The sequence below is a fragment of the Hippocampus guttulatus genome, chromosome 6 (assembly GCF_054856545.1).
Source record: "Hippocampus guttulatus isolate MCC_2025c chromosome 6, RoL_Hgut_1.0, whole genome shotgun sequence".
NCBI lineage: Eukaryota > Metazoa > Chordata > Actinopteri > Syngnathiformes > Syngnathidae > Hippocampus > Hippocampus guttulatus.
The window spans coordinates 18,781,497-18,809,008 of record NC_141266.1 but is presented as its reverse complement, the minus strand read 5'-3'; the positions used below and the strand labels follow the sequence as shown (position 1 = coordinate 18,809,008).

Sequence of the window (27,512 nt, the reverse complement as noted above, 5' to 3'; positions counted from 1 at the left end):
GTACAAGATGCAAAAGTTGAATCACTCTTGTTTTCATTTTAAATTTGCATATGCCTTAAAGCAGGGGTGTCAAACTCATTTTTGTCGAGCGCCACATTTTAGCTACTGTTTCCCTTGGAGGGCCATTATGACTGAAACCAAATTAAAAAAAGTCAACAATAACGGTTTATTCAACTATTGTTTAGGTTACTGTAATGAGGGGTTTGGTTCCAAGAAAATGTTTAAAATATGTCTCTTATTTATTACATATAAGATTGCCTGAACGAATTCAAGCTGTAAGATTCATAATGGTTAAGATAAGAGCAACTGCTTGCTCATGCGATATGCCGCCCTTTACACGTGTTCCGATTCGTCTGCTAATCGCAACCATCGGTGAGTTGTCGACTCGCAAAATAATTGTTTGTAGCCTCCATGCAACACAGATGCAAAGCAATTACATTTGATGACTAAATAATCTTTTTTTGTTTTGTTTTGTTTTTTTACTTTTTGAATGGACTCTGGTTTCATCAGTTTTCAGAGCTTTTGGACATTCCAGAAAGCGTCATTGATAAATATTTAACTGTAAACGGGCATTTTAGCCCTTATATTTAGAATCCTCCAACTTTACCCGCCCTCTGTGCCAAAGTGGTACATTTGACATTTCGACTCACATGAGTACTGAATGTCCGGAAATAAACGCCTTCACCTCTTCAGTTTGTAATTCTAAAAGAGAAAGGCGGAATGGGTCTGGATCTGTCAAAACAAGTTTGCTGTGAAAACTGAGGCTAGATTCCCCCCACTGTCCCTTCCAATACATGTATAAAATAAACCGTTTGTATAATTTCGATTTTTGCGTTTTGTAAAGAACTACACGTGTATCCACATTTTCGTTTTGTCATTTAGTTTGCTTTAGTCTTACTGTAATGTGTAAAACATTTGTTAGGATTCCAGTCCTCCAGAGTTTGGTGTAATGGCGATGATATTGTCGGGATGTGCTCTGTTCAAGATGGGAAAAAAAAGCAGCTCTCATGAGGAGTTAGCAGCTTATAGGATAGCTGTACATGATAATTGTCATATAAATATGACTAAATATGTCAGAGTGATTTCATGCTAGAACGTTTATTAAGTCCAATGATCCTTGGGCTAGAACAGAAAGTGCCAGAAGTTGCGCTGGATGCCATGCAACACAGATGCGAGACAGTCGTCGCAAACTGCTATTTTTCTGAAATCGAAAGCATCGCGAAAATATTTTTGTTGCGTTTTCTTGGGAGGCCCTTGACTGAATACTTGCATTCACTAAATATTAGCTCTGTGATTTAATGTGGCGATAACCATCTGCAGTCCTACTATATATGCAACCGGTTTGTAGCATATGTTCAATCAGCGTATAGCTAGTGACACCTGGGGGAGGGGTGGTGGCCAATTAGCGTCGTCTGGGCGGGGAGGAAGGAGGATTCGGAGGACATTTTGTGCTCAAAATTGGAGGCGAGCAGGATGAGGCACATTCGGACATGCGGCGTATTACAAAGCCGCCTTTTGTGGCTCCGCTGAAAAGCCTTCATTCAATTTGAGTTGAGCTGAGTGGAGGGTGAGCAAGGCAAAGTCTTCCTTTTAATGGCTCATACATTTATGCATGATGGCCTTCTTTACTTTGTCCTATTGGATTTTGGCCTTTTTATCTTAGCTTTTAATGTAGTGAATCGTCGTGCGTCCGCCGCTACCTGGCTTAGCCTCACCGAATTCCCCTCCAGCCAGCCGCCCATATTTTATTTACAGTGTATCTGGGCTTAGGCATCCTCGCTCTCTCTTGATTCCCTTCTAAAACCCCCACCCACCCAATGCTTTTCCAAGGCTGGCGCGCCCTCGCCGCCATCTTTGACACAGATGTTCTAATAAACGCTGCTCATTAATCAGCCCTCTCCCTCAATACATCACGCCGGCTCTCTCACAAGGGGCCCGGCCTCGTGATTGTGTGTGCAACGCACAAAACAACAACAACAACAACAAAACACACACACACACACACACACACACACACACACACACACACACACACACACACACACACACACACACACACACACACACACACACACACACACACACACACACACACACACACACACACACACACACACACACACACACACACACACACACACCAGAACCCTGTGATACCACTTTGGTTGCCATTGGGAAGACTCTGTTACAACATATCAACAGGTAACATGGCACTGCAGCTGTGTGTAGTGCATATCATGTATGTGTGTGTGTGTGTACAGGCGTGGGGGGGAATAGCCATCTGCAGCTCACTGAGCTTATCAGCATGACCAGGAAGTGGCACTGGGCGACTATCGGGCCCCAACATCTACTCTGTTCCCATCTAGGGAAACAGGAAGTGTGTGTGGTGTGGCATCTGACACACACAGACACGCGCACAAGCAGAATAGCACGCTTACACCATCAGACACACACATTCCTATTCGGGCAGGGAGCACAACTGCATTTGCAACCTCGCCAACATCACAGCTCAATTATGACATCCACCTCAACTAGGGTGACCTACAAAAACTGCCCCCACAATACACACACACACACACACACACATGCACACGCACACAGACACACACACATGCACACACACACACACTAAGATGGCATTTTGATGACTCTTTGCAGCCGACGCATCGGTGTGTGTCCAGAGATTGGGGAGGGTGGTGCTCGTTTGTTGCCATAGTTCCTGTCCAAGTGGGCAAAGGAGGGCTGCCAAGCTTGGTACCAACCAACCACAGCGCTAAACCATGATTGGCTGATTGGAGCGAGAGGGATTAGCACACTAAGACTTCAATGCAGCGGTCATGACTGAACAGATCCATCCTATTCGTGGACATGACACCTATGGCATTACTCCCTGTGTGGATACAAATATGGGAAAAGACTGAAACTAAATAAAAACCGAGTAGTGTGGGGTTTATTTATTTTTTTTAAATGGCAGTGTTGTTCATAAGGATAAAAAAAAGTGTGTCTTTTTGAATAATAAATCATTATTGTTATTAATGCTGGAGTGCCAACAGAACTTCGCCAGTGACGACCAGCATAGCTCTCCCATGCCAGGTTAAATGTTTTGCTCTGCTTCCTTTAAAGAAAAACAAAAAACAAAACACCAGACTAGAAATAAAAGGTGACTCCCGAAATCATGCTTCCCCACTTAACACAGCAGGTCATGGTAATGGAAGATGGGCCAAAAATGTCTTAGGTTAAATCGTACCCTACCGAGATGACAGATGGCAAAAGCACGTAGATGCACGCAGCATCGTTTGTGACGAAGGTGCGAAGTCAAAACGACGCAGTTTCCCTTCAATACCTCAGGTTGCGTCGATGCAAAGCAACACACAAGCTGTTCCCTCTGAATAATAGAATACAAATAGGAACGTCACATTGTGGTTTTCTGCACTTGGTTTCATGACGATCATGACGATTGGCTGTTGCTTTTATGGCTAAACATCACTCCAAAAAAAATAGAAAACACAATGCAGTAATAAAACATGTTTTCGTTCGCCACTTTGATATGGAGTTGGAGAAGCTCTATCTGAATGTTCTCGGACAAATTACTGCCATTCTAGTGTTCATTTCAAAAACTAACTGGAATCAAGAAGAATCATCCCGAACAGCCAGTTTCACTTAGCGATAGAATATTTGACAGGCATGCCTACGACAAGTCAACCCATAAAAAAAGGTCAACCAGCCATGCCTGAAGACACCATAAACTGCCATTTTGTAATAATTTCCACAGATCCTTCAAAGACGGACTTGTCGGCTGGGTAGCACCTACTGTAATTAACATTATTCAGCCCCCCAAAGCCAGTTGCACATGACAACATGAAATATTGTCTATCATGTGAAGATCCACCCAAAACTTTGTCGTAGCATGTGGGCAAACTATAGCGACCAGAGAATAACTATAAAACTCTCATAAGTCATTTCGACAAGTTCAACTTGACCAATAATCACGAAAATAAATTAAAAAAAGCTCAAATATTATCGAGTCTAAACATACAGAAACAGCTCCCAGCTCAACTAAGAGCACAATAATAGACATATTGTTACAATAAAAAGAGCTGAAGAGATCTTCTTTTGCACTCACGAGAGAACGGAGGCATTCTTCAATTTCATTTTAAAATTGTTTTGAATGTGATGATAATAATAAAATGTGTGTGTGTGTGTGTGTGTGTGTGTGTGTGTGTGTGTTTGCCAGCGCGTACGTGTGCGCGCACTCTCTTCTGAGCCTTCTTCACATATGGACCGTAAACAGGGTGATTACCAGACTGGGCTGGGCTCCGCCTGAACGCCACCCAGGGACTCTTTACATCATCAGCGCACTGCTCATGGCCGGCTAAACACACAAACACGCCGCCGCAATGCAAAAGAACACGCACACACACACACACACGCATGCACACGCACACACTGCACGAGAGGGTCTCCAGGTGACCATACGCTAGCCTGAAAGGAGATCTGCTTGCACATACACTAACAATATGCACCACAATGAAATACAGTTTGGACTCACACATTGCGCATATGCATTGCACAAACTTTGCATTGATGCACGCACACGCAAAGATATATGGCCATTTCATCGCATTGAGTCCAGAGCTGCCACCGTGATATAGTGACTAGAGTGCCTGTTAGCAGGATATATGCACACTCAACACGCACACTGCGAGCGTGCGTGTGTGGGTATCGCAGAGGACCTCACGAGATTCTGCCAACAACAATATCATGAGGTTGAGATCATGGAAATGGATCAATTGGAAGAAAACCATCTGATGCCCGGAAGGGTTGGCTCAGAGTCCCTTAAAATCACCGGCCTCCTCAAACAGGGGTCCAAAAAAAAAAAAAGTTAATTAATAATGTCATATTGTTTAGAAAAATGCTTTATGACATTGCTGCGTTAATAAAGACTTTATTATGAGCAAAAGGTGTATTATTGGAATGGACCTTGATGGATGGACATTATAATTATTTTCTCCGGAGTGAATTGCGGGGTTTATAATTTTCCGAATTCCTACGAGTGACTTTCCTTGCTGGTAGAAATCTGCAGAATTCACTGACTGATAATGGATAATTCGTCAAGTTGATTTTGACCAGCAAATACATCTTATATGCAAATCATCAAGAAAGTGGTTGGCATTTGGCCTACTAAAACAAAGCAACAGCAATCGGTTGAGTTTTCATTGTTGGGAGAGGAAAAGAAAATGTTAGAAATATGCTTTCAATAGATAGGAGAGCTTATGTAACACAGATCAAACTCAAGGCATTTGATAATATTGGAATAGTAAGTCACGGATAAAGTGTGTGTGCTTTTGTGTAGCGTAGCTGGGCTTTTTGTTGCTCTGAGAATATATTTTTTTAAAGGGGAAGTAATAGGCAGACTGGGCTTCAGCACCTGTGATAAGGGGCATTCTTTAGCCAGAGAGCTCTGATTCATGTCTTTGAGTAACTCCTTGAGGGCGTTTCTTACTGTAGAGTGGCTCCATTGCTCTGGTGGCAGGTCCTCCAGCTTAGGACAACTGCGGAGAAAAAAAAAGAGAGAGAGAGAGAGAGAGAAGGGGGTGGGAGATGGGGGAGGGAGGGCATTTGAGAAAAAGATAGGAATAATGAGAAACAATTCAGATGGAGAGCAGGCCGATAGCACCGATAGCACCGATGTTATCTTGAATTAAATTATAGGTGCAGCAATTCAACGTCCGACATGATTTAATCTTCATTAAAGTGCCGGGACAATTCTCCAATATGTGGGATAATCACGGCCGGCCATCTTTGAAACTTGCGAAATAACAGTAACGTCACGTGACGCACCGATTAAGGCAATAGTAGTTTCTCGGAACATGACGGTTGAACCTATCCACCACTTTTGATGTCAGTTGGCGGTCATCGTGTTGTTATAAGACCCAACTGCACCCAAGGCCCACCGCGTTTGACAGTAGGTGTGTTTTGGGGGTTATTGCTGCCCATTGGGGACAAACAGCTCAATTTTTCTTTCATCTGACCATAGAACTTTCCTCCCGTAGGTCTTATCGTTGTCCATGTAATCAGTAGCAAGCTTCAGCCGAGCTTTAAGCTGCTGCTTTTGGAAGCAAGGGCTTCCCTTCTTGCACGCGAGCCTCCCAGTCCATGGCGATGCAAAACGCGCTTCATCGTGGACACTGACATCTGTAGATTCTAATTCTTGGCAGTTCTGCTTTTTGGTGGTTCTCGGTTGACTCTTCGTCCTGCTGACCAATTCTGGCTCGGCAGCAGGTGATAGTTTGCATTCCCTACCTTTATACTGACAAGCAATTGTTTGCACGTTTGGCTCTTGGGACCCGCAGCTGCTTGGAAATGGCTCCAAGTGACTTGACGCAACTTTCTAAGTCACCAAAAATGCTCGTTTATGTTGCTGCATGTATATTTTTGCGTGTTTCGTGCGTGTGGAGAACAAGATAACCAACCCGTTTTTCAAATATTGTATGGATACGCCACTTGAGTTTCAAGAGCGTATATGACAAGTCCTGAGCAGCGTATTCCAAACACGATACAGCATCAGTGGGTATGAAGTGGCAGACTGAGCTGTGAAGGAGAAGCAGCAGCAGCAGCACCACCTCCTCCTCTTTCTCTTTCCCTCCCTCCTCCCTCTCTCTCTCCATTCTCTCAGTTTTCCTGCTGCAAGCGCCCCTCCAAGACAGACAGATTTCATTTGGCGCATCAAGCAGATGCATCTGGAGATTACTCCCTCGCTCTCTCACTCCCCCTCTCTCTCTTTCTCTCTCACTCCTTTGCTTTCACATTCTCTCTCTCTCTCCCCCTCTCCTGATTGTTCTGATTAGTTAATTACTTTATACAACACATCTGCTGGATTGATGCATGAATTATACATCAGCTGCATGTGGCCGCCGCCGCCGCCGCTATTATTTTGTCTTACTTCTACCTTCTCGCCGTGCTTTGCCAAAACATTGGCTTCATGTCTGCAGTAGTCAGGTGAGGAACGAGGGATGTGGATGGGGTGGGGTTGGGTTGGGTTGAGATAATGGAGAAAATAACAACAAGGTGCAGGAAATGTACACACAAAGTAGATTAGGATGTTAGCAGAAAAACGACACCAGTTCGGAATCAGCTATCGGGGTAGCCGAGGGTTAAGGGGAGTCAAATTTAAGACTCCTCCTCCACCGAGTATGACTGCAAGGAGAGAAATGTCAAATTGTTTGGATCGACAGTAATTCCCCGAGTATATTGCAGTTCATCACCTACTCCGGTGCCGCAATATCGAGAATATATCGTTTAACTAATTCACACACAGCGGCCCGCCCGGTGGTCCAGTGGTTAGCACGTCGACCTCACAGTGTAGAGGTACCAGGTACAATTCCTGCCTCCTTGTGTGGAGTTTGCATGTTCTCCCCGGGCCTGCGTGGGTTTTCTCCGGGTACTCCGGTTTCCTCCCATATTCCAAAAACATGCATGCCAGGCTGATTGAACACTCTAAATTGTCCCAAGGTGTGAGCGTGGATGGTTGTTCGTGTCTGTGTGCGCACACACACATACACACACACACACACACACACACACACACACACACACACACACACACACACACACACACACACACGGTTGCATTTTTTTCCTTTTTTTTATGGCTAGCCATCCTCTTCACTACCGTCTCCCCTCCAGATTTTTCTAGCCACAACAGAAATTTGCTCTGGAATACCCAGCGTGTGCATGTGTGTACGTCTGCCCTAACCTGTGCAGCTGGATCTTGAGCGTGACCACGTGGTAGACATCCTGCAGCATGTCGGCCACCGTGGCGTCGGGCGCATCAGTCACGTATGACAGGGGAATGGGGTTCCACTTTCCCACCTGAATCATACCTGGTGGAAAATTGACGCAAAAGTTATGAGAGGTGTTTTATTGTTCCACCTGTGATTAACTTCTTCTTACACTTGTATGACAGTTTTACATTTAATTTTATATCATGGATAAGAAATTAACAAAAAAAAAGTTTATGTTGCATTTTGAAATATATTTATTTATATAGAAATCTATTTATTTATTTATTATTTGTATTTTTTGGGCGGGGGTTGGGGGGGTCAATTTGACCCACAACATGCGAAGGAAGTGTCATCAAGTGTAATCAAAATTAATTAAAACATTTGCATAACACTAAATGAGTTATTAAGCCAGCCAAATACATTTTATCACACATTTTTGAAGATTGAAGATTTTTAAAACTTTATTTTCTTAATGGGGAGATATCAAACATAGCCGGTATGGTTTGTTTGAAAATTCATAAAAAATATGTGTAATTAAAAAAAGATTATAAGTGTATCCCTGAATAAAATTCTATTTCCCTTATTTAAATCAGGAGGCTTAAAACATTGCCTGTACAAGTTTACTCGATCTATTTCCTATGGTAAAAAATAATCTCACTATCACCTAATCAGACCATTATTTGGGTGTTGCTAATAAATTGGAATCTTTAGTTACCCCATTTTCATAGAAAATCTTTTTTACACTAATAAAGGCACTACTGTACGCGCAGTATCAGTGATTAATGTGTCTGGCTGTCTCAAGTGTGCCATTCAGTGAGTAGCATTCGTGCAACAAAAGGGAGAGGATCAAGAGGCCGCGACGGCGCTTACCTTTGGCCTGGGCGGCTGAGCTGTGCGAGTACCCGAGCGAGAGCAGCGCCATCTCGATGAGCTGATTGAAGAGCATGTCCTTGCGCACCAGCACGAACTCGGCGTGCTCCTCCTTGCTGTCAAAATCCATAGGATTCTCGTAGTGCTCCACCACGCAGAAGACGGGCAGCATGTTGCCTGCCAGACACACACACACACACAGAAAACCTTCTTTGATCGATTGCTGTCTATGCACGATGGCCGCGTGAAGATCATAAAATGTTTTTTTTCCCTTCTTTTATGGGACAATTTCTATCTTGACCCGTCGCCTAATTGTCGTGTCGCCAAAGTGAGGTATCAAACACTGGCAGGGAAATAACGTGCACAATAACACATGCTGAGGCTCATTTAAAGATGTGATTTTAGTTTCAGTTTGATGCCTTTCTTTCGTGTGAAACTGTGAAACAGGACTGTGCTTGGACAAACGTTTTGGGACAACGGGATGGTAAAAGTGTCCAAAAAAAAAGTTTCTTCTTCGATGATATTTCGATCTCTTCAAAATTTGATAGGGACAGGTGGCCGGAGCGACATGCCCAATGATTATAAATTAGCGATTAAAAATAATTTTAGGGTGATGTGTTTGGTCACTGAAAAAAGGCGGTAGTCGATTTGGAGATATGAGGAACATGCCTTGGAGCAGATGTTCCTGTTGATAGGCCTTTCCTGTATCCCTGCACAGCAAAATGAAGACCATGACAGAGTTCCTTGCTAGACATAGGACGACATTGGACGACATGACCAAACCATTTTTAATTTTGGGGCCGGGGCAGCGGATCTATTGCAACTCATATCACAATGAAAAGTGGAAAGATTTGGGGCAGCCCGTGACTGTTTGATTGCAGGCTACCTCCTAATTCTTGGAGATAGGATGAAAGGAAGACCATTTTGGATTCTGGAAGAGGGCGAAGAGTTCCATTATTGATCAAGATGCAAAAACAAATCAAAGAGGTGAGGAGGGGGGGGGGGGGGAACAGAAAACAAAAAAAGGCATTTTGATTTTAGTGGCCAGTCCGTTTGTTAGCTGGCTGGCTGCTTCTTGGTTGATGGAGAACAGCAGGACAAAACCATTTTGGATTCTGGGGTAGGGTGAATGTTTCTATTTCCACTCAAAAAAACTAACAAAACTGAAAAAAAAACACCCCCAACAACAAAAATGTAGATTTTGGATGCATGTTGTTAGTCTGCCTCTTGGAGGATGACATGAGACAAGAGGACCGCACGAGTATGAATTCTGGGGCAGTGCAAACAGCATCCATGAGAATCTTCCATTGGTACAATATTGGCCTTTTTGTCGAAGCACCCTCAGATCCTTGTCCAAACGTGGTTACAAGTTCAAATACTGTAAAAATATCACCACAGGTGCAAATGAATATAGTAAAAAAAAACAAAAAACAGCATTCCCCAAAGCACAAAAGTACTTTGAAACACATTGCGCTAAAATGTTAAGTCCATGAGACCTTGGCGATGTTCTCACACTATTGTCTTCTGCCTATTAAACTGACATCACGTCCTAATATTTTCCAATCCCTGGCATTCCAGAAGATGCGCGCAGAGTCCTGGCAAAACAATCAATCAGCCCACAGATGCCAGGGAATGTGCTGAACGGGCTGCTTTTCCTCCTGCCTCGATTTTAATAGATAAAGATCTAACAATAAAGACTGCTGTGTAGGTTCATTTGAGAGGGGCGGGCAGGGTGGGGGATCAATACCGGCTTTGTTTCCCGGGTAGCCCGCAGACGGGCGGCGGTAAATATTGTTCTGGCGCTCGGACACAATGCCCGCTGTGGGTCCTCTCGCCAAGGCTTCGGCGAGGGCCTTCTGCTACGGATGATGGAGGTGAGAAATTAGGCGCTCTCAGCTGGAGCGCCGCAAATCGCAGGTTTAAAAGGAAAAGGAAAAACGGCACATTCGAGGACGCCTTCGTAGCCAACAATGCTCAAACAATCCCAATTTGACATCCTTAAAGGGTAAATAACAAAAATAAGGCGAGCATTTTTTTTTTGGGTTCTCTTCTGCTTGTGAATTTAGTTTCAGTTTTTCTTCAAAATAGGCTGAAAGCTTGCGGGGCGATGTAGGAGCAAAATATCAGTATGTCGTTTTAACAAAACCCATAAAACATTATTTAGTTCTGGGGCGGGATTGGATTCATTCTATTTTCATTGCTTCAGCTTGCTAACAGAGGATCGGGAAAAAAAATAACTGGATAACAGAGGTTCCAGTGTCCTGGCATTTGTGCATTTCCTTTAAATGAAATAATCTGTAAACCATTTATTTTTAAGGTTGTAAAATACTTTGAAATGAGATAAAACGGGATCATCATTTGTGGTATGAATATAAACCCAGTGCTATTCAATTATTCTCCGCCTGCCCCCCCCCCCAAGGAAGAAAAAACATTTTGTGGCCCACCCCCCCCAACTCTTTACTGCTACTATAAATAGTATTGTTTGTCTATAAAATTGTTATAAGTACACCTCTGCATAACATTGTCCCCTTAACAACATTAATAAAAACAAAACAGAAAAGAAAGAAACAAAGACCAACTTACAACAAACAACACAGTAACTTTATCAACATTGTTTGGGGTTTTTTTTGTTTTTTTAAGGGCATCCTACAAAAGATTTGAAGTGCATGAATTTCCGTGAGATTAAAAGAAAAACAAACTGCCACTACTCTCCTGGATGTGCAATTACACTTTATTCTAGTACAACAAAATAAAAACATGTTCCTGAGGCCACAAGTACATGTTGTTTAAAGGTTTGCAATTACCCTAACGTTTGTGCAGATTTTATTAGCCCAGCTTTCCATTACATGTCAGCATTAAACTAGCAAGCTTTCGTCTGATGAAGTCAGATCGTTTGGTTGAACATTTTCATATTTAATAAGTATACTGCAATACTTTCTTGATGAGTGTGTTAGTCTTATAGTCAACGTCAACTAGTAGTGGCAGCGAGAAGTTTTTGGAAAACCTTTGGTCTTATTCGGAGAACTATGCAAGCAAGAGAGTGTTTTTTTTTGTTTCCTCAAAGTGATGTTATATGTTAGTCTCCCATTTCTTGACAGCAAGAGGGTGAGAAGAGGCACTGAGGAATTAACTTTAAGAAGGGTAGTTTTAATAAGTTTGCCTTTGTTTAAAGCGGGGAAACCATTTGGGGAAAAAATACTAAGCACATTGTCAAACAAAAGGGCCAGATCCGGTTCGCCAGTTCATTTTATGTGGCCCGCGAAAGCAAATCACATGTGTCAACTTCCATGATCCCTGCTAAAATCTGTACCGAAATGTCAAATTATCATGGGTAATAAATAATGTTGAACTTTGTTACCCTGTTTACAATCAGCTGAACAATAACTGACCAAACTATTATAGTTGACTGATTTCAAAACTAGTAATTAAGATAAGATAACCTTTATTTGTCCCACATTGGGGAAATTTGCAGTCTACAGCAGCAAAATGGGGGGGGGGGGGGGGTAGAGAAGGGGAAAAAAAGTGTTGCATGCACAAAATAAATAAATGTTTCAGAAAAGTGTACACAGTATAAATATAAGTTGCATCTTATGCATACATAAGGTGGTTTTCACGCATGTTTATTGAGCAGCCTGACAGCAGTCGGTAGGAACGAGCGGCGGTATCTCTCCTTCTTGCAGCGCGGGTGTAACAGTCTCTGGCTGAAGGAGCTACCCAGTGCTGTCAGGGCGGGCTGGAGGGGGTGGGAGGGACTGTCCGTCATAGCTTTTAGCTTAGCTAGCATCCTCCTGTTGCCCATTCATCAATTTGTTGTGCACAAGTAATAATACGATGAGACGATCTGTTGGGTTTCCCTGTCATAACGGCCCTCCGAGGGAAAACTCAAGGTGGCCCACGACAAAAATGAGTTTGACACCCCAACTCTGCAGTATATTGCAAAAGTTCACCGATCATAGATGGATCTGTTACATATCGTCCGCGATGAATGAGGGTTAAGTGCTCCAAAGCGTTGGGCTTGAAACAATTCCTTTCGTGGAACTTCTCATGAAGGTTTGGCGGGGGTGCGGCACGGCTGCTGGGCTCTCCTCAGTCCTTCCACTCAGAATGATGAAGGTGAGGAATTAGGCTCTCTCAGCTGGAGCGCCACAGTCGCAGATTTAAAAGGAGCGACGGCGAGGGGGGGGGGGGGGGTGACGGCCCATTCGAGGACGCCTTCCCAGCCAAACAAAGGCACTGTACTCACGCCAAGTGCAATAATGACTCGGAACCTGCAGGTTTTCCAAAGTCATTTCAAAAACAAAACATTGTAACTGTTTGGGAAAAAAAGCAACTTTGGCGGGGTTAAAGAAAAACAATATCATAATCGCAAAATGGTTTTTGGAGGATAAGAAAGTTGCAGGCGGGTAAATAAAAAAGCTGGAAGGGTTTGTTTGAAAATGACTACACCTGATTATATATTAAAAAATACATTAAAAATTAAAGGTGGTGGAGGAATTTTAGCCCCCAAATTTTTGTTTCATTAAAAAAAAGAAAAAAAAATTTAATTTAGCGACTTAAAATGACAACAAGCATATAAAACCAAAATATTTTGTTTGCTTATCAAACAATTGATTCAGAAGTTGGATTCCTTCCTGGCTCATGGAGCATGATTTTAATGTTTGGATAAACAGATGGGATTTGCAAATTCAAACATATTTTTAAATATGTGACATAAAAGTGAGAAAATCCCAAAAGGCCAACAGAATCATTTGTAACCTGTTTGTTAAGCCTGGAACCTCCAAACTCATATAAAATACATAAATAAATAAAATAAAAATTACAAAAATAAAGAGAGAGGGAGGAAAAAGGTTCTAACTATTAAAAAAAAAAACGCCACCTCTTTTTGGCAGATTAAAAAAAACAAAAAACAATGTCACAATGGCAAAGTGGCTCTTGGAGGACGTGAAAGTAGGAGGACAGCAGCAGCGATGCAGCACGACACAGCAATGATTCTCACAGTGCTCCTCTGTTTGCCATTGTCCGCCACAATAAGTGTGTGTGAGCGCTTGTGCGTTTGTGTGCGCTTGTGTGTATATTTGCATGCTGCGATGACTAAAGGAGCATTGTGACGAGGGTTTAAGAGTTTTGGAGTGCATGCATGCAGGCCGTGCGGAATGAGGGTGGTTGGTGGTGGGAAGTGGATGAGGGGCTTGCATGTTGTACTCAACTTTAAATGGCAATGAGTGTGATTGGATTAAACTCAGCATTTTATTATTAATGCGCCAAATCTTTATTAAATCTGCAAATTCTCCAGGCAGTAAAAAAATAAAAAATAAAAAATAATCCCAGCTCATCACACTTTCCCAATTAAGAATAAAGTTTATCCTGTTTACACAAAGCAGCTGGGATTTTTTTTCTAACACTAAGTAAATCACAGCGTATCCATTTTTGGCATCTATCCATTGGGATAATGTAGCCAAAAGGTCATGTTCAAAGCGGTTTGCAGTGCCACGCTATGATATCACGATTTACGAGGGACAAAGAAATATTTCCATTGGGCGATGTATCGTTATCTTCTGTAATAGAATTGCATCAACTGTCAATATTCCAATTTGGGACTTCACCCAAATATCTGCATTGATGCAATGACATACTGGAACTATTCTAAATGGACATCTGGACGTTGGACACAAGATTTTCTTTTCTTTGTGATCTTTCTTTTACAGTTAAATTCTGTGGAACTCAACGATTGAATTCCTGTCTTCATTCGTTACAGTCCACGGTGAAGAGAATAGGAGAAATTTGTTTCTAAATGTTTGCAGAAAAGAGTTGATGCGAACTGTGTAGTACTCAATCGTGGACGTATAGCGTTACTGTTTTCCACCATTGCCGTTTTCGTGACTTTAGTTGTGGCTAAAATGGCCCCCGGTGACTTGGGCCCCTGGCTTGAGTCTCCTTTCCCCTACAAAATGAGAACTTTCGTGTTTATTTTAGCATAAGCAGTTTTCCGGCGCAATTGCAACATGCAGTTAGCTAGATGCTTCGTCCCTGCGTGGCATAATTTACAGAACAGCTTGGCGTTGTCACTTCAATTCTCAAGCTTTATGTATTTTGTGTTATTCGGGCTCCCGTAATATGTTGCAACACAAAACATTGTGTTGTGTAGTCTTTTAATGATGAGCGAACCATGTGGTTTGTTACGAGAGATCAGACTTGCATCCAAATCTACTGTCTTGTTGAGATCAGCAAACGATGATTGAATTGATGTACATTTGGGCTTTTCCGAAAAATAAAAACAAACATCAACACACATCAACAAATGAAAATCCAGTTTAATCTAAATGGTAATTGTAAATAGCATTTAATCTGAACCGGATTGGGTGTACACCAGCATGCTGACGCAGCAGCGAAAACGTATGGAGAATTTATCCTTTTTAGCTTAAGATATCTTACTTTAAATACCAGGATCCCACACCATATCCTGGTCAGTGACAGAAACCAGGCTGGGGTTTTTGTTTTGTTTTTTGCTTTTGGTCCCATAAATCCATCCGGGTTGTGTCGTCACCTCTTCATTCTAACTAGCGCTAAAATAGCAGGGGAGTTTTTCTCCCGTCGAAGCAGACACGCACACGCGAATTCCCTTCATTTGTTGCTATGACAGCGTGAGAGGCCAACAGCGAAGTAACTACTGAGGCGTTCAAACACCGCCAAGATGGGCTTCATTGACCGTTCTGCCTAACGGTTTATTGAATGCTCATTAGCTCTCTAACTATTCCCACACACTTCCGGGATCTCCCCTGCCGCCTGCTTTCACATGACGCATGCACATTCCCCACATACATACGTCACACACACACTTGAGTTGTCAGTCAATCTGTGCGACGACAATCAATGATTTGTCCGGGTTCAAAATAAATTTTTGATTCGGCCTGTTTTTCATGGTCAATTCGCAAGTCAATTCCAGTCACTACCGATACAGGCACAACTAACTGTTAATGATGCCCATGTGAATTCCCCATGAACCAGTGGTGTTGAAAAAACGTAATCTCTCAAATAAAAATAACATACCGCGCTTGTGACAGGTCTTCAGCAGGTGATTGGCAGGCTTGAAGGGCAACCCGGCCAGTTTAGTACCAGTGCTGCCCAGCCTGGCCCTCCCCAGGGGGCTGCCGTTCTGCTCCATGCGGGGCAGCTTGGCCGGTGGGGGCTTCGCCTCAGCCATGCTGTTGACCAGCTCGGCGTTCTCCTTGCCCAAACACGTTTCGCTGAGATGGTCCATCATCATCTCAGCAACCCTCGACTCGCTGCGGTCACCTGTGGAGACAGGAGAGTCAAACCAATTTTACGTGGCCGACTACAGCAGTTACTGCTGCCCAGAGGTTGCAAAAGAACCATTTTGCTCCATTTTTGTTCGCAAAGGAACTGTTAGAAGGGTAGCAAGTGAGCTAATTGCATGTGAAACTGTAAAATACTTTTGATTCTGCCTCAGCATTTTTTTTTTTTTTTACTCAGGTTGCCATCATGGAGTATGTGAGCATACAAAGTGTTAGCATATTAGCATTCCATCAAATATCATTACAAATAGTCAGGGAAATTATGTAAAATCCTGATCTACAGGTACGTGCCTCAGCACTTTTGCCACTTACTGTAGGTTGCTATCTTGTTCGTTGTGAACATAACTGTTAGCATGTTATAAATTCTCATTCGAAGTAGTATACAACCTAAGTGGAAATTTTAAAATTCTTAAGTGCCTTTGTGTTTTTTGTCCTGTCTGGATGCACAATGTTCGCATTGCCAACAGTTGGCATTGCAGGTTTTTTTTAGGTTTAAGTTTACTTTGACATCTATGTGTTAGCACTTCCGTTGGCCTAGCTTTTTCTGTCATGTCTGCTTTTTTTTTTTTTTTTTTTTAAACAGCCCTTGTATTATGTATGATTTCCCACTAGTGAGTCCCAGTCGACGTGGGCCAAACAAGCCTTGTTTCTTTTAAGCAAGAACACATTAATTTGCAGGGAGATTCCGCTTGGATGCGTACAGCGGGGTATGAGGTTCTGCTACCGAGCACGCAGGGCAGAGGCTTGGCTGGGGTTTGGTTGAGGTATTGTGAGGCTATGCATCAGTTTGTGCTTGGGGGAATTTTGCCATGTCACAACTTTACAGGACTTTTATATAAGTCCAAAACAATAACCATTGCCATTATACAACATTTTAACGACTTTTACCTTGCTTTTAATTGAATTTATGTCCGTTTTAAATTGGCAATTTGACACAGGACACGTTTCATCAGCAAAAAATGACACACACACACACACATATATACTGTATATATATATATATATATATATATATATACATATATACAGTATATATGTATATATATACTGTATATATATACAGTATATATATGGAATCAAACCTTTTTGTTGTATTGTACCTTTAAACAATTTTTAGAGTTTTTCTGTCACTTTGAAATGTGTCAATTTGACCCAGGCGTGTTTACTGTACAAAAAAGGGTTTAAAAAAACATTAAACATTGTCATTTTTAAAAGGTGCAACTGATCTTAACCCTTCCTGTTTTTGTTTTCACTTTCAAATGTGTCATTATCCTAAAGTGAAAAAAAAAGACATCTTTAAACTAGACTCGGCTCAAGTTTTTATTGCATTTTTGTCACTTTGAAATGTGTCAGTTTAACCAGCAACATGACAGGAAAGCTTACACGACTTTCAGCCCCCACGATCAAAACCAACTCACAACACACCCAAATTGCATTTGTTGAAATATACCCGTAGCTTAGATGCAATGTCCATTAGGTCATTTGTTGGGGCTGCACGAGTGTGTAAGATACACGGTGCATGTCAGTGCATCGTGTTAATTCACTGGACCTGTCAAAGAGGACAAACTCGACCACCCCCGCATCCAAAGATCATCAACTCCCCCCATTCATGACGAGCAATGAGCCAAGTAATTCCCTGCAATTAGGGCAGAAAAGTGAGGGACGAGGGTGGGGCGGTGGAGGGCATTTTGAAGGCATCCACACCCCGGGATCAACGTCAAATTCGCATAAATAATAATCATATTCACATGCTGCTCCTTTCCAGTGAAGAAAAATTGTGCATTTATGTGACGTTTTGTATTGCATTATTTACTTACAGAAAAGGAACAACATATATAAAATCCAGATCAGGATTTTTAATGACAAAAATATTATAAAAATGAAATATGAGGGGAAGTTGCAATAAAGGAATTAGAAATTGAAGGAACCGACCTGGAAAGGAGCAGCTTGCCACCACTTGGATTCCTCTTTTCTTCAAGTTTGGCCAGGGTAGACTGATCAGTTGTTGAAAACGCTACAAATAATAAATAGAGCAAAACTTCCTGTTGGCAGCTGAGTGACAGTGGAGGGAAGGGGGGGCGCGGAAGCCAAGCCGGCTTCTGGGAGGCTCCGCGGACAAGAGGCGGGACCATCGACCGATGTTGGGGCTGGGGTGAGTGTCTGCGCTACGTTAGCTTATCCCGTCCGGCGACATGGACGCTAAAAAAACACCCGAAGAAAATCAACAACAAGCGGGTGCAAAGTGAGAGGTTAGCCACTACTTCACCCAAAAATACAAACATGGCCGTGGGAGGCTGGGGGAGAGGCTGGCTGGCAGCCTGCCCGCTAGCCGCCGCCGGGAAGAGAGCAGCGTACGGAACGGACCATGGTATCCACCACAACGGCCACAGTGCGCGTCTAAACCCGGGTACTTGGGAAGTAGCTAGCGAGAAACCAAGAACTAGCAAATGTCCCCTCAGCTGTTGGTAGCGCGGAGCCGGAACGTGATACGGAACAGGTTCGCCACATTCAAAACAAGGCTGAGAAAAAAAGACGAGGGGAGGTCAAAAAGTGCCGTTCACTTTCCCGGCGTCGCGGAGAAACGACGCTCCCCGGCCGGGTGCTCAGACGCGGGGCTTGCCGCGCTGCTACTACCGCCGCCGCTGACGCCTGGAGGTGGAGAAAGGTGTCTCGCTACTCGGGCTCGGAGCTCTTGTGCCTCGGCTATCCGCCTCTCGGTCTCCCCCCCTCTCTCGCTCCGGCTCTCCCTGCGTGTCCCCATTAAATTATTAGTTGTATTGACTCATCGCCCTCCTCCTCCTCCGCCTCTCTCTCGCTCACTCGCTCGCTCCCTCCCTCCCTCACTCTGGTTCTCTCCCGGCTGCTCGCTCTCCCCTCGGCGGGCACATGGCGCGACCGAGGGGGCTGCAACATTTCCGGGGTGGTGGGGGTAAACTAGTCCCTGTAGACGAGCGGATGATTCCACCTGCACCGGCCGTAAAAAGTCCTGATGGCGGGTTGCTGGGGGGGGGGGGGGGGGGGGGGGGGGGTGTTAAAGTGGAAAAAAAAGTATGCGGAGGAATTTCTAATCATCTTGATTGGAGTGAGAAGGCTCCCTGCATTTATTATCATCAACAGTGGCGACTATAAATCAGTAAAATCAATCATTCATATTTTTATTGCCACTCTTTGTTTGTATTTACAAATCAGCAATGTGGAAACGGTCGGGTACATTAGTTTTTTCCATCTGAATTTGGGCCCTGAACATGTTAAATCAGCTCACTCATATTGTACCGCGACTTAATATATGTGAAGATTATAATAGGACATTATAACAATCTTAAAAATTTGATATTAAGTTTTGAAAAGGTTGACACATCCCCAATAAACTACCTACCTATCTATCTATCCATCTATCTATCGTAAGACCAAAACTATGTTCCTATTTTTACAGAACATTGCATTGAAACTTTTTTAATTCACTACTGTGCAGGCTTCAGTTTTGTCATACAATAAAGCATTCAATAGAATATCCAGAAACATCATAGTCATGGGCATAGCCAAAACGAAAAAATCTGGAGTGAACCCGTCTAAGCACCCCCCCCCCTCCTCTCCCAAAAAAAAGAAAAAAAAGTGAACGTTGCACTTGTCTTTCTTGATAGTTGTCATTACACAACAAAGGTCCTGTCAACAAACAAAGGCTAATACACCCGAGTCACTGCCTCATTACGGGTTCTGCGGCGTTATTTTACAGCCAAGGAAACCTGTGTAGCAGGTCATCATGCCATGGTGTCGTTTTACCAGACAAAAATATTTGACAAGCTCCACAAAACCCCAACTGTCAACAAGTAAGAAATACGCACATCGAGAGAGTGCACACAGATTGTGCAAACACTCGCAAGCTGACATTGTAATTAATGAAGCGAGTCTTTTATATACTGGCAGATGATGTCTCTTTGACGTGTCAATAAATCCAAATGAGATTTGATTAAACTCAATTCTTGAAGTTGGGTCCCATGTGTTGGGATTTAAAAATAATTTATTCCTATAATGCTTGATGGGGTGCCACATTGTGCTAGTGGTTAGCACATCTGCCTCACCGCATTGAGGTTAGGGGTTTGAATCCCGACTTTAGCCTCCCTGTATGGAGTGGGGTTTTCCCGCCGCGTAAGCGGCATGGCCAAACTTAACTGGAATGGACCCTCGTGGAAAAAATATAACAATTGACAACCAGAAACTGCAGCATTGTGTAGGCTTTTGAGGCTTCACATACTGTATATTGTATTATTTAGTGAACCATGAAAACATGGCATGATTGACAAGGAAGAAGAGGCTTGCCACACAAAGAGGAAGTAGACGAGAATAAAAGCAAGATTGTGGCTATTATGAGAGGCTGCCTCGCCCCAGTCACTGACGGTACATAACGCGCTTAGTACATCGCTGGCATGCATCTTGCCGGCAGAGACTGCATGCTTTGCTCTCATTCAGAGGTACATATGAAAGTGTAAATCTAGTAAAGTTGTGTTGTAAAAGACAATATCTGTAGACTGTTTGCGGCCGGTGCAAACCTTTATTAAATGTATTATTGTGCAATAATATAATTGTAACATGTACAGTATGTGTTACATATTTTGATTCATTTGTATGCTTTAGAAAACATTTATGGCTGAATTTTGAGGGCGGGGGGGGGTCTTGGAACGGATTAGGGCATTTACATGGAAAATGCGTCTCTACTTACAAAATTTTCTAGTTACAAAATTTCTACCAGAACCAATTAATTTCGTAAGTAGGGGTACCAATGTACTTTGTAAAACAATCGTGGTCCAATTCCAATTTGTGGCTGTTTGACTTTAGAAGTTCCACAACAATTACTTATTCCAAAAGATTTTATCTTGAAGATTGCTGTGTTGTATCATCGAAAGTGGTGAAGGTAAAAGAACAGGAAACCGACAAACAGGAAGTGCGTTTGCTGACTACAGTCGCAACAAAAACTACAGGTGCCAAGTCGTCCTGGCGAGGTCAAGCGTACGTGCAGTGTGACAATATTTTCACTCCGCAACCGTAAACACCGTAATCACCTCGTCTTTGCAAAGCCGCTGTTTGATAAACACGCCGACCACAGACACTTTGACGTAAAGTCAAAGGATTTAGAAGAAGACGGAAAAGAGGTGTTGCGTCGGCGGTTAACCCCCGATTGCTGTTCCAACCAACCGTGTGGGGTCAGAAGTTTGTCTGGTCCTAGTGAATTCCCCGCAAGAGGCGAGAACGGAAGCCTTCGAGCAGGAAACTGCGACTGAAGCGTTGTCACCTGAGACAGAATGATGCCTGGTGATAAAGTTTTGCGGGGGCGGTGGGAAGCATTGTAAAAGAGTCTCGCGACTGCTGCGAAGGTATTTGTTAGTCTTTTTTTTTTCTGCTCACGATTCTAACAGGAAGCGAAAGAGAGGTGAGATGATTCTGCATTCAAGATAAAGATCTGTCCCAACAAATGAAGAATAATTTCCTCCGCAGATGACTTCATCAACTTTTAGGGGGCGTCAACATTCAAGTTTTTCAAAGTTGTGTGTACCCTGGTGAAAGTTGATGTATTTCTATGAAGCTGGATTCGGGGGTTGAATTTTCCAAAAACGCCCACAACCTCCATTTTCATATTTTTGTGGCGTAACCCTGATAAGCTAGCTCACAAATGTCAATGAAAACATGACCAACTTGGCGCAGCCACGAAGAGAAAATGTGAACAGGAGCATCACAGCATCACACACACAGACGTTTATACTTGCTCGGCACCATGCAGTGCCACCGCAAATAAAACAAAAAAAACAAGGTGTGTGTCAACATGCGTTACACCGCATTTTCTCTTATTTTTAAGCCGTCGTGGGGAAACGTGCTCCTTTTTTTCTCTCCGGTGTGACGCAAGCAGCCGCAGTCATTTCCACGGCGATTGTCAGGCGCCATCAGAGAGCGCCGATAACCCCTGCCAAGGCTTGGCACGGCCAACAGGTGGCGGCGCTGCCAGCCACCCAGCTTGGCAGCGACATGGCTGCAGCAAAGGGAAAAAAAAAAAATCTGACATCCAGAAGGGGCGCAGACTTGCACTGAACGCACCGGCGAAGCAACACTGCTGATTATCAATTAACATATAACATTTGTGTGTGTGTGTGGGGGGGGGGGGGTGTTGGGGGCGATGTGGAGACACAAAAAATAACTCGAGATTACAATGTATTCAGAAATTGCACGTGAATGCTAATTCTGAACTGGAATGCCGCGGAACTGGCTGAATTGTTGAAATGTAGAATGTGAGACTTGAAGTTGGAATGAGGTAAATATGTGACAGTTCTGCATTTGGCAACGTCACGGAAAATGTGGATTCATCATCAATGTGTGAATTTTGGGACCGTGAAAGTAGTTTTCAAGATGTCCCCTGAACAGTTTCAAGTTGGAATGATTTGAATCGGCTGCTAAATTGTGAATCATGAAAGTACAAGATGACTTTATTTTGAAACCTTGGTCTCCACTAATTCCGTGGGCAAAACGTGGATTTGTGGGACAAAGTAAGACTTTTTGAAACCTGGTGAAAAAGTTCCCAAGATTTCCTGAACGATGTCATTATTTTCAAGTTAGATACATTAAATGTGCGATATGTCTCTTTTTTGCCTGAATGACGAGAATATTTTGCATCTGCAATGGAGAAATGTGGAAGAGGTAGAACGGCAAAAATTGGAGGAATAATAATCATGAGAAAATACTTTGGGGGTGGAGGAGGGTGCGAGAATAATATGTTGAAACAACTAGCTTATCACAATCTGAATGCAGATTTAGCTGGGCTCAACGTGGGTTCACAGCAATGTGGCCCGGACACACACAGACACGCGCACGCACTCTGTTTCGTAATTGTGGCAGGCTGGATTTGGTGCCGCTTGGCCACGTTTTTAAGGAAAACATGAAGTGCAAAAAGAGGTCTCGTTTTCCATGTCCAATGTCAATGTCAATCGTCATTACGCATTTGCTACACCTGGGCCAGCACTCTTTAAACTGCGGGACAAGAATATTTTGTCTATTTGGGAGGAGGGTGGGGGGGGGGGGGTGGAAGGTGAAAAAAAAAATCTGACACTAATGGGAGAGGAGACGGGAATGATTATGGAAATTCTAAATAGTTGGCTCGGTGCGGAGGTAGCGTCTTTATTTAGAGGCTGAGTGCACGTAGGTGTTGTAATGTCTTCATGTTCGCCCCTCGCCTCGCTGCTAATGGGCATTAATACCATTATTTGCGATTACTAATACAAATTAGTCTGAGTGGTGGGCGACGGGGAGGTGACGGGGGTCTTTAGCAACGTCTCAGCTCCTCATTCACACATTTTGGAGGCAGCAAAGGATTTAAGGGAGAAAAAAAAAAATTCCGCTTGAGAAAATTAATCTGCCGTATTGATGCCAATTTGTTGTTTATGACCAGCGGACACAATATTAGGTACACTGTCAATGTCGCCAAAAAGAATGACGTCGATTTTTAAAAATGAATAATACTCATTTAGATGGTTTTATTTATCACACTGTCTGATATTTCGTTTCTAAAGGAAATTATTGCAGAATATCCACTTCCGGTTAGCAATAACAGTTCAAAAGTCCTCAGACTAATATTTGAAGTAGAAGCCGCTTTTCAGATGCGGAAGGTGCCTCAGACAGCTGCGAGGATTGCGAAGAAATATTTCTGCCCAACGGGCACGTTTATCACCTATTTTTGATTTTCAATCAAACATCAATACCATAACATGAAGTGTTTTCGTAACACTCCAATTACGAAATAATTCATGCTAGCGACCGAGCGGCTGTGGCTATCGTCGGCTTCTTTACAGTGCGCATTACATACAGAGCACGTGAGTGGCGTGGCTTTGATCAGGACGGGGGGCGGGTTTACTTCATGGTTGCTACATGCCCACCCAACGCAGAAAAAAAAATGGCTGAGGGAGCGACAATGCGCCCGTGTCTTGTACAAAGCTAAAATTTGCATCAGCTGCCATCTTCAAAGGAGTTGAGGACTAAACCACTACAAATTTGTTTTGGGAGGCACTCCGAAACATTTCCGAATAAGTATTGTGCCGTTTTCTGGCACCTTTCATGGAGGATGGGTTCATCAGCGGAAACTTTCACACATGATCCAAATACATTTCCGTGTTTTAAGTGACACAGCCAGAGTGAAGAATGGTGTCCGCATGCGGTTGGATTTCAAACTAAGAAACAGCCATGGACTGTGGTTTGGCGCTGGTCAGTCCACCTCAGAGTGCTCGCCGAGGAAAAATGTTCCTCCTGGGCCGCCTCAGAGCGCACCGTGGCCGGCCGCAGGTCCGCTGACAGCGAAGTGAATTTAAACAGAGCCAACACAATGAAAAGACAAGGTGGAAACAAAACGTGCCCATATCGGCAGGTACCAATCAGAGGGAATCTGGTTTCAATCGTTGAAAAGCTTACTTACATCTCGAATATTTTTTTAACATTGATGACAAAATGGGCCGTTTAAAATCGCAGGCCTTTCTGACCAACAAAAATGTCGAATTTAACATTGCCCCAAACGTGCAATTAAATTAATGCAGCCCAAAATATTAGAAATGCAGGACAGCCACAATCATTGATTTTTTTTTTTTTGAAACTCTGCCTTATCATCCCTGTAAAGGCTAAATTTGAAGGGATTATGAAAGTGTACTTGATATTGTGACCAGTGGGCGTATGAATGAAAATGAAATTTGCAAAAAAAAAAAGAACTGTTCTCGGAAAAAACAAGTGATTGTAAGTGTTTGTGTGTGTGTGTGTGTGTGTGTGTGGGAGGACAGGTTTCACAACGTGTAACAAAGTGAAAAACCAACAGAGGAAATGTGAGACATGACGATTGGCATCATTTCATATCTGCTATTGACAATTTCAATTCAATGACAATGTTATTCTCCCTGTACTCTCCCCCCCCCCCCCCCCCCCACACACACACACTGTTGCGGAGTGGAATGCGTTGCATGTTTTATTAATGACCTCATGTGAAGAGCACGACTCGTAATCATCTTGTCTATGTTAAGCGCGAAATAAGTTGGGCAAATATTCCGTAACATCTACTCCCCCCCCCCCCCCCCAACAAACAAATCCACTTAGTCCCGCTTTTTTTTTTTAACACGTGGCGAGTGTGGCTTTCAATTAGCGGTGAAATACGGTGATTTCTTATGTTCCTCGCCTGTCCGCCCGGCAGTGTAGGAGGCGAGAGAAGAAGCAGAAGAGGTATAATGAACGCAGCGTCGTCTCCTAAGGGCTTAATTGTTTTCTAATCGTGTGAGGCAGACTAGAAATAGACGATGAGCGAGCCAGAGAGCGACTCTCGTGACATCATGACCTCCCCGATGCCAAGTTGAGCGGCACCTTTTGACCACTTCCTACAGCCCGCCACCCAGTGGTATTGATCTCACACTGTATTTCTCACGTTACACTACAGCGTTTTCTGCTGTAGCACTTTTTTCTTTTGGTATCGCTTTTGAGGGTTTTTTTTACAGTGCGCAGGCAAGCCCGATTTAGTGATTAGTGCCTTTAACCCTTTGAGGGACAGTGGTTACTACAGTGGACAGCTGATCATTTTATCAGGTAACTGTAATTGTTCAGTGTTTCTGTACTTTTTGCACAAAAAGTTTGCTGCTCTCTACCACGGAATATAAAAAAAAAGGGTCCAAGAACGTCTACCACTTGGCCTTTCTGTGATTCCTCCAGTCTTTGTGATTCTCTGAATGTCTGCAACACTTAAAGCTTTGATTCGGGCTTATAGTGTCATCAACAGGTTGCAAAATAGACACAGACAGACTGGAAGAATTACAGAAAGGCAGAGAAGTGGACATTCTTGGAATATTTTTATTGATTTCGGTTTGTGACTTTTTTGTTGTTGTCAAAACTAGAAAATGTTTCTATTCAGTATAATGGTACAGACATGTCTTTCACGGCTGCTCAGTACAATACAACAAGAATGACAAAAAATAAAGTCTGGAATCAACTCCAAAAAGTGACATTTGCATGTAGCATAACAGTTAAATGTTGCATCACCATATTTGCTTTGAACTCCACTATTTGACCTTCGGAGCCCTAATGGATTTGTATTCAATTGCATTTCTTTAATGTCTTTGTAAGTGCTTTGAGGTATTTAGGTGACTTGCTCTGTGTATGAAATGTGCTATAGAAATAAAATTGCGCTTGCCTAGCCTTGCCTAGACAGACTGGCAATGCTAAATCACAAAACATTTTTGCCGACGCCATCTCGTATGGGTGTAACGCAGCATCAAACAAGGATTCTTGAAACATTCATTCATTCATTCATTTTCCAAACCGCTTTTTCCTCACAAGGGTCACGGGGGTGCTGGAGCCTATCCCAGCCATCTTCGGGCAGTAGGCGGGGAACACCCTGAACCGGTTGCCAGCCAATCGCAGGGCACACAGAAACAAGCAACCATTCGCGCTCATACTCACACCTAGAGACAATTTAGAGTGTTCAGTCAGCCTGCCATGCATGTTTTTGGAATGTGGGAGGAAACCGGAGTACCCGCAGAAAACCCACGCAGGCCCGGGGAGAACATGCAAACTCCACACAGGGAGGCCGGAGCTGGAATTGAACCCGGTACCTCCGCACTGTGAAGTCGACGTGCTAACCACTCGACTACTGGGACGCCTGCTTCTTGAAACAGTCAATTTAAATAAAAAAAAAATGTTCATGCATACTTGGACTAGGGAGATTTATTTTTTTTAGCAGTTTCACCAATCAGCATTCAATTGGACATGTTTGTAGTAACAGTGCGCGCAAAAAAAAATGTCAATGCTCTCGGCCCAAAATTTGGCACTGCGAGTCTTCTTTTTGTTTTCTCAACGTGATGTTATACCATCATTTTGTCTTACCGCCATCACTACTCCCCCAAATTAGTGAGCGGGAGAACAGATACTCCGAAGAGCATCGAGGCCTTTGTCGGAAGCGCTGTATAAAAGCGAGGAAGGCGACAGAATGGGCAAAGCGTCTCTGGGGAAAAATAAGAGAATAAATAAAAAGAACGCGGGTGTCGACTTCAAGTCGCGTCGCCTTTTTATCATCTTATTTTTCTTTGCCGCCTTAATCCCTCGTCAAAGGAGGCGTCACTCATCCGGCGAGAAACAAAACGCTCGATAAGGATGCAGTGTGTGTGTTGCGGTACGTGGGTGGGTATTAACAACCTGATCTCGGATGCGCTTTCCTGCAAACTCTCCCTCCTCCTCCATAATAATTTAAAAAAAAAACAAAAACAGGCATAGGATTCCCAAAAACCTCCACAGATGGAATAAAGACAAGCATCAGAATGAAGGACAATGAAGTGAAAAAAAAAGCCTTGAGCTAATGTGATTTGAATCGTGACTTCAAACTTGTATTAAAATTGTATTTGCTACGCTGTGGCGTAATCACAGAGGAAGAGCGCACGTAGCGAGGGCTTGTCATGCCGTGCAAAAAGCGTGACATGACGGACTTTGCTTTTGTTTTACCTTTTTACCCCCCCCCCCTTCGTGCAAGGACTCGTCAACCGTTTAAGCA

The 27,512-nt window shown here is 43.2% G+C and overlaps 1 protein-coding gene across 4 annotated transcripts in view; it reads right to left on the bottom strand.

Annotated features, from left to right (window-relative positions):
- Positions 1-27,512, bottom strand: part of satb1b (SATB homeobox 1b) — an 84,726-nt gene that overhangs the window by 49,573 nt on the left and 7,641 nt on the right. The window contains exons 2-6 of one of the 4 annotated variants that reach the window (XM_086113755.1): positions 17,900-17,981; positions 15,702-15,947; positions 8,655-8,831; positions 7,757-7,883; positions 5,429-5,552 (exon numbers count right to left, since the gene is read on the bottom strand). In XM_086113755.1, coding sequence (XP_085969881.1) covers positions 5,429-5,552; positions 7,757-7,883; positions 8,655-8,831; positions 15,702-15,918 — 645 coding nt within the window. In that variant the 5' untranslated portion in view covers positions 15,919-15,947; positions 17,900-17,981. Of the gene's footprint in view, positions 1-5,428; positions 5,553-7,756; positions 7,884-8,654; positions 8,832-15,701; positions 15,948-17,417; positions 17,872-17,899; positions 18,785-27,512 lie in introns of those variants that run through there. The other 3 variants (XM_086113757.1, XM_086113756.1, XM_086113753.1) reach the window with 3 other exon arrangements.